This window comes from Nothoprocta perdicaria, unplaced genomic scaffold, assembly GCF_003342845.1.
Source record: "Nothoprocta perdicaria isolate Ctin4 unplaced genomic scaffold, notPer1 scaffold_249, whole genome shotgun sequence".
Classification (NCBI taxonomy): domain Eukaryota; kingdom Metazoa; phylum Chordata; class Aves; order Tinamiformes; family Tinamidae; genus Nothoprocta; species Nothoprocta perdicaria.
The window spans coordinates 461831-479192 of NW_020455476.1; the positions used below are offsets into that span (position 1 = coordinate 461831).

General features: G+C 38.2%; 1 protein-coding gene across 1 annotated transcript in view; it reads right to left on the reverse strand.

Moving 5' to 3' along the window:
• Positions 1 to 17362, reverse strand: part of CCSER1 (coiled-coil serine rich protein 1) — a 488588-nt gene that overhangs the window by 419883 nt on the left and 51343 nt on the right. The window contains exons 2-3 of the mRNA XM_026040000.1: positions 5684 to 7039; positions 3080 to 3267 (exon numbers count right to left, since the gene is read on the reverse strand). Of these exons, the coding sequence (XP_025895785.1) occupies positions 3080 to 3267; positions 5684 to 6995 (1500 nt within the window). The 5' untranslated portion in view covers positions 6996 to 7039. The remainder of the gene's footprint in view (positions 1 to 3079; positions 3268 to 5683; positions 7040 to 17362) is intronic.

Genomic DNA, 17362 nt, shown 5'->3' on the forward strand with positions numbered 1-17362 from the left:
AACGAACAGCCTTTCTGTGGCTGTACAGAGCCCTTTAAATTTGCATCAGTTTCTACCACGTTTATTTGAAAAGGCTCTATTACTTTGCAGAGGCCAATCAATATTTAACTGTTCCAAAGACATGTCCTGAATTTCAGTTTTTATCTTTTGCATTACTCTGTAATACCGAAGTCTACAACTACTTTTWCTCAAATGTTGACATCTTGTGGCATAAATCAGTCATTACAAGAACTGCCTCAAAATATGTACTCCAATTAAAAACACATAAAAACAGCAATCTGAGCAGTTTATCTGATGAGTTTGTTGCAGTTCACTTCTGTATTGCCATTGCCGTGAGGTGTCCCCATTTGCGCAGATTGATTTATTTTGAAACGTTTTATTTTCCTCCCTACATCTTCATTTTAAAAGCATTKATCTTGTCTCGTTTCTAAATTCCTTGCAGTCTCTCAAAAATGAACTTACTCCCTTTGTGGAGCTGGTGACCCCTCTTTGCAAATTAGATTTACATTCTCAGCATTCAGAAGATCCACATAGCCAATGTTTTATGTCTTAGGAAACAGCACTGCCAGTCACATAAGAACACTATGTTCTGAGAGATGTTTAGCAGGAATACAAGTTTCTCAAGTGCTAATTTCTATCCCCCCCCCATATCCTGTAAAATTCTAGCTTTTCCTCTGTTCTTCCGCCTCTTGCTCTCTAGCCACTCAGTAAAAGAATCCCACACTGCTTGCCAGCAACAAAGATAAAGAGCAGATAGCCTTGGAGGACCTTCTTTGCATTTGTGCAGAAAGGATATCATGCAAGTTCCAATGCTGCTTCAGGGCAACACGACTTCCGAATGACATGAGACAACTGGCAACTGTGGCTACTACCACTTGGTGCCACAGAATAAAACCAAAAAGCAATGCTGCCCTCGCCAGGGAAGACTRAGCAATCTCATGTGAACTTGCAATCATTTGAGCATCTTCAGTTATTCTCATTCTAAACTAAAAAGAATGAATACAAATACCCAAAGAGGAGAGGGMCTGAGGGCTTTTTAGGCGCATAAAGAAGTTCCTAAATTGCTAATATATAAAGAATTGTTGAACAAGAGTAGATTAGGTGTTGAATTCTTTTTATAATATTTTTAGGGTAGCAGATACAATTCTTCCTTATCTAGCATACAGTTATTCTCCATTATGATTATACAATGGTAATGGTCAGTAGTGTCAGATACAAATTAAACATTATTTGTYTGTGACATCTACTCTGAAGCAATTTTTTTTGTTCAGATATGCAGTGTTAGGAACATCCATATTTTTTCAGTTWGTAATTTCCTTCTCTTCCAGGAATCTCTGCCCATGCTTGTCTTATGCTCCACCCCTGCACTTCTTCCTCTTTTCTAAAGACTTAAGTTTTCATCTAACATTTTTCCTAACATATAAAGATGATCACCTTAGGCATTGGGAAACTCTGGAATAATTTTATTTTCCTTTATGACTATCTACCGCAAACCTACAGCTGATGGGAAAGTTCTGTGATTTGAAAGGTCTGTGACTGTAATACAAATATTCAGGGGCAAKCAAGAATAAATCTGTCAATAAGTTTACTAACAGAAAGAAAAAAATGAAGTAGATTTCATAGCCAAAAATAAAGAAAGGAAATAAGTTCCAAATCACAACCACTCCTCCTCCCTCTGTTTTTACAGAATTGATAGCAATGACATTGTTAGCTTCTCAGYTGTATCATCAATACAGAGCTAAATGGAATTAAGTGCTAAGGCATGATTCTAGCCAATTATTTAAACAAAACCAAACATCTGCCTAATAGTTAGGCCTAATGACCCAAGTAAGTTGTACAGGCTTGAACCAAGGTTAAGTGGCTTTCTAGGTCAGGAAATACATCTACKTAATGTTCTATATGCCTACATGGAAACAGCATCTTTAAATGTCAAGATACTGTGGTTTTGAAAAACAAGGTATTACTCATTGACATTAGGATATTCACTCATATTTGGACATGTAACAATAGAGAAATATGCTGTAACTATATGCATTAATTTCACTACATTTTTTTCTTCTATTTAGCTACCTAATATCTCTGGCTATTATAATTYTGAGGTAAAAAAAAAGGACATAAACTTTGCATTTCTGTGCTGAATCATCCAAGAAGTCAGCATCATCTACAAAAGCAAAGGAGATGGACAAGAATTTCTCCTCACAATTTACTTGCTTGCYAGCTGAATGACCACTGTAAAACTAACTAGGCAATACTAATAAAATTGAAAATTCTGATACCAAGAAAAAAATAATCCTGCCATTCAAGTGCAGGTAATCCATTCTGAACAGGTGGCACCTAACCAGCAACTCCAGAGCAACTGAACCAAATAACTCAATTATTCCTGCAGTGACCATTGCTCAAGGGCTCCAGCACAGWGGCAAGCCTGCATAAAACTGGCCAAACATGATAAAAATACCCTCATTACTGGCATAATTGTTCCTCTGCCATCCTAAAAGGCACTTTTGAGCTCAGCCACAAGGGATCTTTACATGATGCTTTTAGACACATGGGGGAGATTTACCGTGACAAAATAGAAATTTCATATCATACTCTAGGGACCAATTCTTAAGGGCATAATTGGTCCTTTTGAAATTAGCCTCATTGCAAGCAACTTTGTTTATAAACTTTGGTCTTAATGTCCCCTGATTAATATCAGCAGTGAAACAATATAGTAACACTGAGAAGGCTGCACACAAGTGGGAAATAGGTGCTCTATACTGAACCACAGAAGCGGTCACGCCCGAACTGTTACATTTAACTCCCCTTTACGCTTATTCCCAGACAAATTCAAGTGCAATTTGAAGAACCTTTACAAAGACAGTATACAAACCTTCTGACATGACTACAATCTGGGAAGAAGAAAAAAAAGAAAAAAAAAAAAAAAAGAAGAAAAAAACCCTTTCGCTTCTGTACCTGAGCTTGGACTAAATTTTCTGAGCCTGGGCCCGTCTTTTGTATTTCCACATATTACTTGTAATATTACTGCTTATTATAGTTACATTCATCACAGAAAAACATTTACATATGAGAATAAACTCACCATGCTGTTCATTTTTGAGGAAGATGAGCTTGTCCTCTGCTTTCGTAGACTGTTCAGCTCTTCTGTGTTTCCATCCTTTGGCTTTATGATCAGCCGACTGCTTCCAGCTGTGCCTTCTGAAGAGGATCGGAGCCGCTTCTCAACAAATCGGCCGTCTCGGTACGGGCTGAAGCTATTGGCAAGATCAACTGGGGACAAAGAAGCAATCAGCTATTACCAGAGAAAACTATTTTGTACAAATACTTACACAGAACACCACTCTGCTCAAAAATCTTACATTGAGCAGAAACAGTTAGCAGTGTTGCAGCAATAATTATCAAGGTGATTTGGAAAAAGAGAATTCAGTTTATTAAATGTAAGTGCAACTTAAAGCCACCATAGCAATTTCCTCTTGGTGGCCTTCACAGTCCACTTCTTTAAGGAATCCAGCAGGACCTTCACTCCATTCCTTTCTTTCTAGGACACTTCCAAACTGCTGCCCAGTAAAATCCAACAGAGAAACTATCTGCACTATCCTTTGTCTAAAAGCAACTCCAAGTCACACAGGGCCAAGCSTGACATTATCACTGCATAAGGCAGTGAAACTCATTGATCTCAGCTTTTGTGCAGCCTTGGAATCCTAGGTCAGCCCAGATGAGTGCTCTCCTGCAGCCAGCAGGCTGAATYCCACTTCCCAACTACCATTAATCCACACACTGGGAAAGAGGAAAAACAGAATTTGTATCTTATCTTTAATTGGAGAGAGGAGACATTTTTCTAAGGCTTTTGAAAAATTCTATATCACACAGAAGCTTCTAAATGAATATTAAGAAATATGACTTGTCATACCTGCTCATACACTAACGTCAAGTTCATTGGCTTACCTACAATGAAATCTGCAAAGAGATCAGCTGTGACAGTGAAAATATCTATTACAAAAAGAAGAAAAARATGGAAATATTTTTGGTTTCACATTTGGTCTTAAACATTGTTTAGCACAACCAAATGTACTAAAAATTCCTCTAGAGCAGTCTGTTTACGATAGATACAATTACTTATAGCCTATATTATTGCATATCCTTTAATATCTTTCTGTATTGCTTCATTTCATATATGACTAGATTTTATGTCTATTTTAATAGTTGCTTTCTACAGTCCAGGTCCTAATATTAAATATATTTTTCACTACAGCAGAAAGAAAGGGAAGAGAAATGTGTTTTGATCARGACTATAATACCATGAAAAGTAGTAACAGATTTGTACATAGTGCAGCATTATCACTAATGGCTCTGTGAACACAAGCCCTATTTACAGAAGTCTCTCTATTCTGCTCCCATGTGCTGTCTTCCAGATGTACAGATACAACATACACCTTCTGCTCAGGCATGAGTTGGCAATGCACTGCTTATTCCTTTTCTAAAGGTCATGGGGGAGAGCTACTCCCRTATCATTCTGCATTGCCATTCTAAGTCAGGGTCAGAATGATTCCATTCAAAAAGGAGCTAACTTTGCAAGGAAGACCAAAAAACATTTCAGGCATTCAGGACAGATAACAAAGAGAAATATTTTTTTTCCAATTGATTAAGTCTCTGAAATGAAGAGATCTTCTCATGAAAGCTCATTTGGTGGATTAATTCAAGTTCATTGTCATTTATYTATGAGATATCCATTGATGTATGAGGTATCTGTGCAGGTACAAACAACTCAAAAGGCAGGATTCTATACAGAAATACATACATATACAGGCTACATACCTAAATGTCAGAGCAAAAGAAAGSATGTTAAATTTTATGAATTTACACTCATAATGCTAACACTGTAAGGGCAGTTTTGCTAATTCTCACAAATTTGGGTACACCCAGAAGCACATGTGGGACTAAACAAAAGGTGCACCACTCTTCAGGGCTGCTTTTAGAAAAATTATTACAGCTACAAGTCATCTAAACTGTGTCCTTCATTCAAAGGCCAGGTGCCTTCTTTCAACTTAAGCTCTCCACGTTGTCATTTCTAGACACTGCTTTTCCACCTAATCTTGTTACTATTTCCAAACACTTCAAACCAGGTTTAATAAAGCAAGGATTCGATATGAACATCCAGTGAAAATTAACTCTTTCCATTTCACAGACTACGTAATTAAAACTTGCACAACTTTATTTCAGGTGGAAACAGAAACCAGTTATCTGTGACAGTAACACTCATTTTAAGTTGTTCTGTAATACAGTTTGGAAACAGCAAGTCCAAGTTAAAAATTTTTGAAACCCAGACCAACATTATATTACCTGTGTTATCTTTCAGGAATAGGCTATAAAAGGAGGCTTATTTCCCTGGTCATGCTTCTGTCTCAAATAACATAACCCTTAGGCGTGATTCTATAATAGGCATGTCTCAAAAAATCCCACCAACAGTATCAACAGGTTATTAAAGCCCAAGATATGACCTCAGAAAACAAACTGGCTTTTGTTTCTCTCCCTTTTATAATTTTGACTTAAATCTGATATGGGGAAAATATAATTCAGAATTTATAGCACTAACAATAAAAAAACAAAACAACAACAAAAAACATTTTGTGACTAAACAACCTCTACAGAAGAACTAAGCCCCTCTACCCACCCCCAAAAGACATACCTTTAGAATGGTTTATTTCAAAGCCCTTTCCTGTTTTAAAGGACTGAGGTTCTGAGTATGACACAGACTCCATCGCAGGATTCGTTTCTCTTGCATACTTAGACGGGGTTCTTTCATCTTGGTGCCCACTTAACCTCCGTGCTTTTGGAGAGCGCATCTCTGGTACCTCTCTGTGGTATAATGCACATCTGTCTAAACTTGCATTTGCYGAGTTAATTTCTCTTGTGTGCTGGGAATCTTTAGCAGGTAGTTCATTGGCTTGCAGTAATACTTGRGTGTGATTAGCAGCGGAGGTTTTGCAGAAGGTGTTGGATTCAATGCTACATAAGCTCCCATGACTCACAGGAGATGCACCAGCACACTGGCAGCTATTTTCCCCATGATCAGCCCTCCTCACGTGAGCAGCAACAGCAGAATTAGAGAAGATTTGAGAGGTAGAGACACTGTGGCCAAAATCCTCCGTGAGCAGCACTCCATTTCCACTGCCCGGCAGTGCTTCGACTTCCGAAACAGAGTCCTCCGTCAGGGCTACAAACTCTGAGGGCGTCTGGGCCGTCGTGAGGTCGGTCGAAAGCAGCGGAGACTGCAGCGAGCTGCCTGCGCAGTCTGTTGTCTCAGCGGAGCACGGAGGGGAGGGCTTCCCCATTACAGGTTCGCTGTCCGCGTATGATTTAATCTCTAACAGGCATCCAGGCTGTTGCACGCACGAGACTGACTGACTCTGCGCAACTGGCTTGGAGAATTTGTAGTGTGAGGAAAAAGATTTGGGGAGAAGTTTTCGTGTGGATTGTTTGACGGAGTATCGACTTTGCTCCTCCACAAAGCCAGAATCATCACCCTCATTTTTCCCAGAACTTATACAATTTATAAAGACATTCTTATTAGTTGAGGGTTCTTTTCCCTTTTCAAAATCATCTGTCAAAGACCTTGTTATCTTCTTGCTACGTGAGCTGCCAAAGCTAACCGAATGTCTCCCTCGGCTTTTAACGTGTTCCTCTAGGTTCAGTTTTTGAAAACCGCTGAGAGAAGACTGGGCACCATTGGAGATGTTAACATTTTCGCCAGCCGAGTCAGACTTCTGCTCACTCCCCTTCCTGTTATGGAAGCTAATGGACGGAGTACGGAATATACTGCGGCGCTTGCCCGTGCTCCCTGAGCTGGAGTTAGTGCTGGAGGGAGAGGACGTGTGGACACCAACAGTATTAACAGAGGAAGGTGAGGACGGAAGAGARTCGTGCCTGCGGCTAATGCTCCTGCGGAATATTGGCAACCGAGATACGAGAGTCGACCTTCTGGATCCCGAGTCCCCCATCAGGGCCTGAAGTGTTTGTGGCTCTTGGCAGCCAACAAACTAATCTAGGACAAGAAAGAGATGAGAACGATTAAGCTCTGAATTCTAGGGGAACAGGCTTTAAGTCAACCTAAACACGTGGGACATAAATACCATTTTTAAGTACAGTTGCAATTATTTTAAAAATATTATGGAGAGTCTTCAGAACACCCAAGTGACTGTAAGCTTGTAGCCCTGAAAACCCGGCAGTCAAACAAAAGATGCTCCAGACATAGTCTCTATGTGAGATATACAACATTACATAACATACAATGCAGACTATACTGGGCGATAGTATAAAATCTGCACGCCAGCAGTTGTACAATCACAACACCCCAATGTCCTTTAAGTTCTTGGGGCAAGTCAACTGCAAGCAAACTGAAAGGTGCCTGAGAACCAGCTACTGCTTTTCCATGACCTGAATCAAGCTAAATTTTATTTTGGCTTCTCAAATACTCAAATTTTTGCAAGAAAAGACAGGATTTAAGTATCACCCCAGTATATAAGTATGTCAGTTCTCTGAACTTTGWAACGAACTGGGTTTTTAAATCCCTTAGCTTCCTCTCTGACTAAAGARCCTCACAGGAGAGAAAATGCTACTGCTGCAGACAAGCTCAAGCATGTAACACCACAAATTCCTAGGGAATTTTAAGTTCTGAACATTTACTGTTCCAAAGTATGATTGCATTTCTAGATTTGAACACTAAGGTTTTCTTTCAACACTTCTCTGAAACAACCCTGCAGTCTACTTTTGTTCCTACAAAAAAGAATTAATTATTTCTGCAGTTTGAAATTAGTAAACACCTGACAYTTTTTAGAAATATTTAGGCAACAACATCTGATGAGGAGAGTAGATATGCTGGAGGCAAACTCATGTCTAGAAAGCATATACTAGATTTATCTTTTTTTTCGTTCTTGTTATAGTGAACTAGAGCTAGGACAGTTAGGACCACAAGCAAAGCAATAAAGATGTACAACACGTAACCATGAGAACAAGAAAAGCTACAGGTATAATGACCAAGTGCAACTCCATGAACTGTACGTGTTTAGCATACTGCAATTAAATGAAGTCCTTAATCTAAACAAGCTTCAAATGAGAAACACATCTTCACCAATTTATTATTCTTTATGCAGCTACAATATGCAGATATCTATGAACACTGTGTATGTAGGGAGAGAATGATTGCATGTGTATATGTTTAAAACAGGAATGGAGCATTCAAGGAATAATACTATATGTAAGAAATATATTTAAGGACTAATAYTACTATATTAAAAGGGAAAGAGAAATGAATAAGCATAGAAAACATCAGTTTTGCTTAGACATTGGGCTGCAATTTCTGCTCTGTTAAAAGTTTTAAAAACCTAGTGCAGCTCCACTCTGAACATGCACTGATTGCCAAGCAGTCTCAACAGAAGAGGATTCACAAGACCCTGGAATCAATAAGCAATTTCGGAGCTTAAAGTAAGAKATACAGCTTGAGAAAAGCCTGAAATTGGGGACATTCGATGACAAGTTAAGATCTGAGCTAGGCAACACTGAGATTCAGCCACTGAAACAAAAATTTCACTCCTACAAGGATAACGCAGAGGGCACAGGTATGCATGCAAGTTATCATAATAAGTGTTAAGTCCATCAGCTAATGACAAGGCAGGACGTCCCACTTCTATGATTAAGTAGGTCTCACTTAAAATAATCCAAGAACAAAAGCACAGACAATAATATACACAAACTGAGAACCCGGKAACTCACATATGGACTTATATTATACCAGCTTTTTGATGTGCCCCTAAATCAAGCTACTGAAAATGGGCTTGAGAAAGTCTCATGCGACTGCCCCCATCCCCAATGCTGAATCCCTTCGGGATACAAAGTGTTTCTTGGTTGGCGTATGTTGTGCTTGGAGGCACGCAGGTCTACACAGATAGGTGCATATATATACACACGACAAAAATATTCATTCAGAAATTGTGAATATTTCCACTTGTATTTTAAGAAGGCATCAGAACATTATTGTGAATGGAGATTTTATAATGCAATTTCACAACTATGATAGATAAGCAAAATATTTTTAATAAACACTAAATTGCTATAGACTCAGACCAAATTTCTCTGTATATAAAAAGGCTCCACCTAGAGGACAAAATGAGTTTACTCCTAACAACTGGCTCACGCTTAGCGTGGCCCAAGTGATCCTGTTTTAAATTATTAAAATAGTCTTTCTAGATACAGCATGGCTATCAGAAAACATTTCTCCAAGAAACAGAACACATCCATGTACACATAAATGTAGACATAGATGAACAGTCATTTGTATATATAGGATAGCATAAAAGCAACCAAGCTTGGCATTGAGTTAAAATGACAATTCTAGTTGCAATGCAGGGAAAAAAAAAAAAAAAAGAAAGAAAAAAGAAAATTAAGATCCTCAATTCATTTTGATTCTTATTGCAGGGGAGACTATAAACGATCATATATGAGCAGGCAAAGCATGAACAAAGTATTTTCCTGCTTACTATCATGTCAAGGAACAATTCTAATGGAAATTGTCTCTTTTCACTTTGCCTTGCTCCAAGATGTTCCAAAAATGCAAATACTACATAAACCAAAACCAAACCTCCGATCAATCTGGAAAGCGTCTCCAATTCATGTGCTTGAAAGCAGGAGAACACAAAGAGGCTGAGTGTTTAAAACATTTATTTAAGGAGTTTATTCCTTAAATAATAAGGATAATTCCTTATTATTTCCTAAATAATATTTAAGGAAATATTCCTTAAATAATAAGGAAATAATAAGAATAAGGAGTTTATTCCTTAGCCACGCAGGAGATCCTAAGAACCTCATGTTACAGAATACTAGTCCTTGGTCTTGACTCCAAAAGTCCTCATAGTACAAAAAGACATAAATGAATAGGACACATATTTTTACAAAATGCTTCGTATTTAAAATACTGCTGTATTGATTTACTACAAACAGCTATCTTGGGTTCAGGACAGTAAAGATTTGCATGGCTTTAAAASATGATGAAAATCTTAGGTCAATGTCTATTGAAAAATCCACTCCACTAATTCACCAACTGCAGGAAAAAAAAAAAAAAAGGAAAAAAGAAAACTGGTATTTTTCAATTCAACTTCTGTTAGAGAAAAAAAAAAGAACCAAAACTCAAAACTCACAAAGCTCACAGAACTGTGCTGAAGTGCACAAAGCAATTCCTGAGGATGTTCTTGAACACCAGCAGATGGAGCAGTGAATCTAATTTTTACTTGCTTGCAAACACRAAAACAGTGCCCTGTAAATTTATCAGGGCCTTTGAAATAAATTTAGGACTTTAAAGTATTTGCAATTTTAGCATCATCATTATTAYATGTGCAAATCAACATCTAATATACACTTATTCTGCCAAAATTAATGGGAGAAGCAATATAAAAGCAACCTTTACGAATAATCATATTGCTACTACTTCCCAACGTTTTTTGAGCAAAGATTTTCTAAAGACACTTTTCTTCAAGGTCCAGTCCCTGGAAATACCACACAATATCTTCCAGGCAAAAAACCAAACAAAAGCAATATTTAAGTCTAAACTGAGGCATAACATGACATATAACTGAAAAGCCTCAATTTAAATCAAACCACACAACATAAATCTTCTGTAGAGTATTTATACTCTAAATATTCTACCAATCTGCTTCACAGTAGGGCAATTCTCACGTTGAGCACATAGCTTGAAGAAGGATATTACACTTTAAATCCTTTAACTCAGTAATCATATAAYATACAAAATATATATGATGAACCTATGTGAATCTTGTCCAGTCCTCACTTCATCACTACCATAAGGCAGGAGGCAGGGAGTAGCAATGTGATACAGMAGCCTAGATAGGCTACTACGCTTGGATAAAATCCCATTCTGTGCAACTCTGAACCAGCTACAAATACCTGAAATCAATACTAAATAAAGAAATACATTAGAAGAAATATTTTTATTTGTTAAGTCACTGAAAATGAGAAGCCTAATGCCTCAATCCTATTGCAGCTTCTAAATGGGCAGACTTGTGCATTCATAAGTAATTCTCTCTTCTAAGGGATATCAMTGCAGCCTGTGGTCCCCACTGGGATAATTCAACTCCAGGATTCACATCACTGTCCTCAGCATTTAGGTTTAACCCATTTATAATCTTTTGTGTCTCTGGAACATTTGTCTTTTATTTTTATCTGTATTGCTCCCAGAGATGTCTCTATGGGACTCTGTACACAAGCAGAATATAAAGATCTAAGACCACCATTTTAAATAAGTGTTTCTTGAACATGTAAGACAAGCCCCAAAGAGTCACTTGAATATACAAATGACTAACATAGGATGATATGAAGGATATTTTTAATAATAGGATGAAAATATTAGCAAAATAAAATGTCTTCACAAAAGAACACGTTCACCAACAAAGAAAGGTAAGATTGCTGCAACTGAGGCCATTTCTTTTTTTTAAGACCTGAAACTTCTTCCCATATGTAAAAACTCCATTCTCCTTTATGAACAGYGTATTCCTTTCCGTATATAGGTACCGTTTGCAGAGTGTAACTGAGCTCAAAACTTTCTGTTCTGGAACTGCAGCAGCCACCACTGTCTCTTGCATCACTGTTTAAACTACTAGGACATTTGCAGATGCTCGGAGGTTCATTTCTCTGAAGCGTTCATCGTAGACAGAGGAGCACCAAATATGAGGTGTTATGCAGAACTGCAATGTTTACACCTATGTGCACACAACTTCACTCACATTTTCTCTCTGCACAGAAGGGAGATTGTGAAAAGTAACTTCTATGAAATCCATCTCTTGAAACCTATATTCCCTCATTCTTTCCCAACTGAACTTAAAGAGCCACTACACACTCCACATCTCTTCCGTATCACACCAAAAGGAATCTCAGAAGGGAAAGCCAAAGACCTAATAGCATGCAGGATGCAAACACTTGGACTAATGGTGAAACGGAAGCACAACAGACCACAGAAATGTGGGTGAGAATTAACTCTGAATAGGATTCAAAAGCACTATTCAAGGGCATCCTTTTTCCTCACAACATCATATCCATCCYTCCCTTGTTCTTTCTTCCACTGATACTGCATATGGTGGTGTTTTGTGATGCTTAGAGAAGACTGAGAATCTTGCTCATTCAGTGAAGGCTTTAATAAATATAATTATGTTTGTAAAAAAATTGCACTAAATATCACAATGCAGTCCTAAAACCAGAATGCATTCACAGATAGCTATGCCATTTTCAGCTGCAGAGATCGAGGGTCTTGGTTTTGACCTGTATGTACACAACATTCTGCTCTTTCCTACCTGCACTCTTTGTTTACTTTACTGGATACCAGAGTAATTGAAACTATCTGAAATAGAAAAGTGACCTAGAAAGGATATAGTTTTTTTCCTTCACACAGGAAAAGCAGAAGCACTGTACGGACTGGTGCATCAATTCATCCATACTGTGGCCCAAACAGATGTAACATTTCCTTCAGGCAAAGATCTCTTTTTCCCAAGGAGGGAGATGCTCTTTGACGGCTCTTTTTGCTCCGGAACTCAAGTGGAACAGCTTGGCGCATACCAGCAAGTCGGCACTCTCAGGGGAAACCAGAGCAAATGGCCTTCTCTCTGAACCGGCACAGCGCTGCTCAMAACAGAAAACTGCCAGCAACATCAAGTAAGGCACCGGCACTGGCTAACAGTCCCGCAGGCCTTCGGAGAGCCCCGTCTGCTGTCCCCRGTGAGGCCGCTCGCATACAACACTCTGCAGGCTTCCAAGGCATCAGAGGAGTCTGCAAGCGACAGCTGCCTGACTTATCAACCACCACCCAAATCAGTGATTTCAGGTACCGCTCTACTGCCTTTCTYCCAATAATGGTCTTCAAATCTATCATTTTCTATCTCTTGCTGCACTCAAGCAACCTTCCCGTAACTGTCTTAGCACCTGGCAGCCCCAGCAAAGCCATGGGATCTTGGTCCCTTGTCTRTCCTGCACATCTGCCAGAGCTACCATGTCATCATCAATTAGTTTTTCCGGCAAAATTTCTCGTGCTTTTTCTAGTCGGGCTGCTCTTCAGGCTCAGGCGTTGTCTGCTGCTGTTGTATATGTGGCAACYACAGTGACAACAAGAACTGGGATCATTTATTACAGCTGTCACTGGCTGAACGTGTGACCTGAACTGCATTATGAGGAACCAAATCCTCATCTGTTGTAAATCCTTGTGGCTCCACTGAAGTGAATTATGCTCATTTAAACCATTTGGCCTTTCATCTCTACAAACCTCAGTCATCCCCATCTGTAATTTTTCTTTTACAAAAGCAATACTTACACATATGTGATCTAATCACTCCTAGTGCACAATCGCCTGGTATAACTGGATGGAAGCAGGATATTTTCATTTGTGTACATCTCTCTCTTTTTCAAATGGGATTCTGCACTTGCTCAGTATTTTTATCAAATTTGTAAATCCCTAACTAAATAATCACCGAACTAGGAAGATTCATCTAAGAGCCCTGCTCCTCTTGGATGTCTGTTTAGGGATGCTATTGGAACTAGCACACGGCTATAGCCCATCTTGCATCCTTACAGTGAGAAGGGCAGGGCAACAAAAGTTCATCTCCAGGAGACCCAAATAAATGAAAGGATGTTATAATAAGTCACTGTAATCAATAGCATTCATGAACACAAATCATGAAAGTTTTCCCTAACAGATAAATTCACTTCGGTCTTTATCTCTAATTAGCATCAAACTATTTGGAGTACATCATTGTAGCAATTGCAGACTATATTGCCATGAAATAATGCATCATTGAAAACAACAGTAGCAGAATTTGGGAGAGCTTTTTTTTCTTTCTTCCAAATTTCCCTGAGTTCAGCAGAGGAGAAAAACAATTCCCAACTCACATTGTGAAAGAAGATGCCTCACAGTGTGAGATAAAGCAATAACCCCGACTGACTATTCTAGACAAGCTACTTGCAGCTTACGAAATCTTAATGAAATGGAACTGTATGATTCTGGTCCCCTGTAGGTTTTACACCACGTAAGATATGTGCCTCATGAGGCTTAGTATTAAATACATTAATAATTACCACCTTTAATATTGTGTAATTTTATTACTTTAATTGCAATGTGATTGCTTCAGTTTATTTATATGTTAATGTACTCCACTGGACATCACTTATATAAGACCACCATATTTTCAGAAATAAATCATGCCAGTTTACAATATCTGCTTAAGACTTCCAGGAGTCTTTAGTCAACTGCCCTTTTGATTTATTAAAAGCATAATTATTTCCAGATTAGATATCTTAGACATATTTCAATCCCTCTTCTTGCTAATAAAAACAATGAAAGAGAAATGAAACTCCAAATGAAAATTCTCAAGYCAATTGCATACACTTACACATTCAAATCCTGCCTGCAAGTTGTTAATCAAACATTCAAGCACAGTGGCTCACCTTTCTGCAGCAGTCTCTCTGCTCTCTCCTCAGGACGCAGTATATAGGACACTTAAGGAAATTCAAGGGCCAACAAAGATAAAACTCAACAACATGTATCCTCAGTTTACACAACCATATTTAAGACCTGCATTTCATTCCAAAAAGGGAAAGTAAAGATGGTCTAAGCAATATATGCAAATAAAGAAACAARCAAATGAAGGAAAAAAAACCAAACACATGTGCTTGCAGACTGAGTTGACTCACTGAAACAACTAGCATGGAAATCCACAAGAGTCTAAGAAAAATAAACAACATAAGTTCATTTGCTATCTACTCAGTTTGGGAAACCAGCTCTTGAAAAATTCACTTCCCATAGCCACAAAATAACATGGGTTTCCACTAATGCTAGGATCCAAAACAAAGTTCAACTAAGACAAATCTGCAAAGAGGTATCACAGTCACCCCATGTGCCAAATTGACCAAATGTAATAGCACTAAGGCTAGTTGAAAACATCACCTTTTTCCTTTTTTTCCACTAGCTGCAGTGATCCTTTCTGCGACCCTATAGGAGCGATGACAGCCCCTCCAGTTCATCTAAACTGGGGAGGATACTTCCCCATCTCATGAAGACACTATGATTTTGTCCTAAAGCAACAACTTGAGACATCTGGATAAAAGGTTGCAGAGGAAAGCATTAATGAGTTATAAGAGAATTATGAAGCATAATAGCATAAACATTTAAAATTATTGAGTATTAACTCCACATTTAGAATTCATTCTTTCAAAACAGTCACAAAATATTTCAGGACAATACTTCAACATTATTTTGAAGAATTTTTTTAATCAATAACAAGGAAACAAAACTGCTTATTAAATATTTTTTCTATGAACTTCTCACCAAAATTCTTGTTAAAATTAAGTGCACCTAAATAATACTTGATAATACTTGATAATAAATAATATTAAACTCATCAGATCACTACTGTACAACAACAGAAAGCAGCAGCCTAGCCTCGGTTTTCAAAAATCAGGTTTAGCATGTTGGCATCATTTAAATTTGGATTCTGTTAACCTGAACCTCCCTCCACCACCATTTTCCACACTTTCCAATATTTAATCCCCCCAGGGGTGACAGAGCCATGTAATACCTAGAGTTTATCCTACAAGGTGAGGTGTATTGTGCCTCCCTCAATCCCTCTCCTTGGCATTTTTAACTACAACTAACATGTACAGTTTTAAAGAGTCCCTAGACTCTACCACGATGTTAACGTCATTTATGCCCATTTTCCCTCAAGTAAACTCTCAAAGCTACTTCGATCTCCTGAACAAACAGTTGCACTTCTGAGGGCAAAAGTTTTAAGTTGGTCCTGGAGGTCCAATCAAAAAAAAAACTTCCTTTGCAGTGTATTTGACCACTCATGCACTGCCTCTTGTTCAGGCAGGCAGACAGCAGAGACGATTACAACATGTCTGGAAGTCTGGCAGGAAGACAAACAGCTGTTTCTTTACAACATGTCCTGTTCATACTGAGAAATACAGATCTGTAGCCCACATTTCCTTTCCCATCATTTCAGCACATGAGAAGTTAGGACAGAGCCAGAAAACAGGTAAGCAACAAGGTAAATAGCAACAGAGAAATCACAACCAATTAGAACAAGCAGTAGTTACTTGAGGTAGGAATCTACCTAAATGCAGGRAAATAAAGAGAATGGATCGAGCTCTTATCCCAACAGCGGAAACAACCACTGAAGAGAAGAGCTGCTCAGACATTCAAAAAAGAAATTCAACTCCCCTCTCAACCCAGAGGGAAAATAAACAGTCCAAACAGGCAATCAAAGAAAAAGCAGATGGAAAATACAGAATAAAGTCCAAGTGACAAAAACAGAAAAAAGAAAAGGTACCTGGAGAGAAAACCAAGTCAGAAATAAGAGGAATCCCAAAAGCAGCCCAGTGTTTTTCTTTGCTTTTTTTCTTTTTAAATCCACTGAAAGATCTAGAGTAAAACAGTTGACTTGTACTTATTGCTTAGTGACAGTACCTGACAGTGAGTTTCAGTTCAAGAGTCCCAGGCAATTGAATGGAATTACAAAAAGGACCTTCTGAACAAGGGAGCTACAGCTCCATTTTCCTTGCACCACCTCCCAGATGCTAACTCAATTCAGCAAAGCACTTAAGCACATGCTTGACTTGGAGAACAATCTGGTCCCTGTTCAGTAAAACACTTAAAAACAGACACTTTCAAAACATAAGTGCCCTATTGACTTGAACGAGCACCACGTCAAGTGCTTTGCTGCATCAGTAAGCAAGGAAGTCTTGGTCCCTGTCACTGTTGGGCATGTGTTGGACATCCTCGAACTTGCTGCTTCCCAATATGAGAAAAGATGATTCAACAAACTTGAAATGGTGAGAAATTGACTATTAAGTAACTATAAAAAAATGCCCTATTCTGAGTGCTTTTTAGGGTTACTGGAAAAGCTGCAATGAGTTATTGCTGTATTTTGTATTTCTTAAATTTATGCACAAGCCTAATTGCTATGCAGACACAATTAGGAAGATCTAAGAAACGTAAAAATAAGATACCATATGGTTCTCAGTTCCAAAAAAAATCAGAGACATAAAAGCAGATTTTGCACATTTTTGCATGAGCACAAGACTGATTGAGAGACGGTGAAAGGCAGGTCTCTGTGCTTTTGTGGTTCGCTTTTTGTTCCTTTCATTTTTCTATTTTAAAGTTTTCAATGGGTATAAAAAGGTGTCTTAAATTCAAGAAATGGGTATTCCCCAGTTACCTCAATACTTGCATACTTAATGTTTAAAATTTAATAATTTCAGATGAAAAAAAGCCATGTTATTCATATTTTATAAATGAATAGTCCAGTTCCAGGACTCC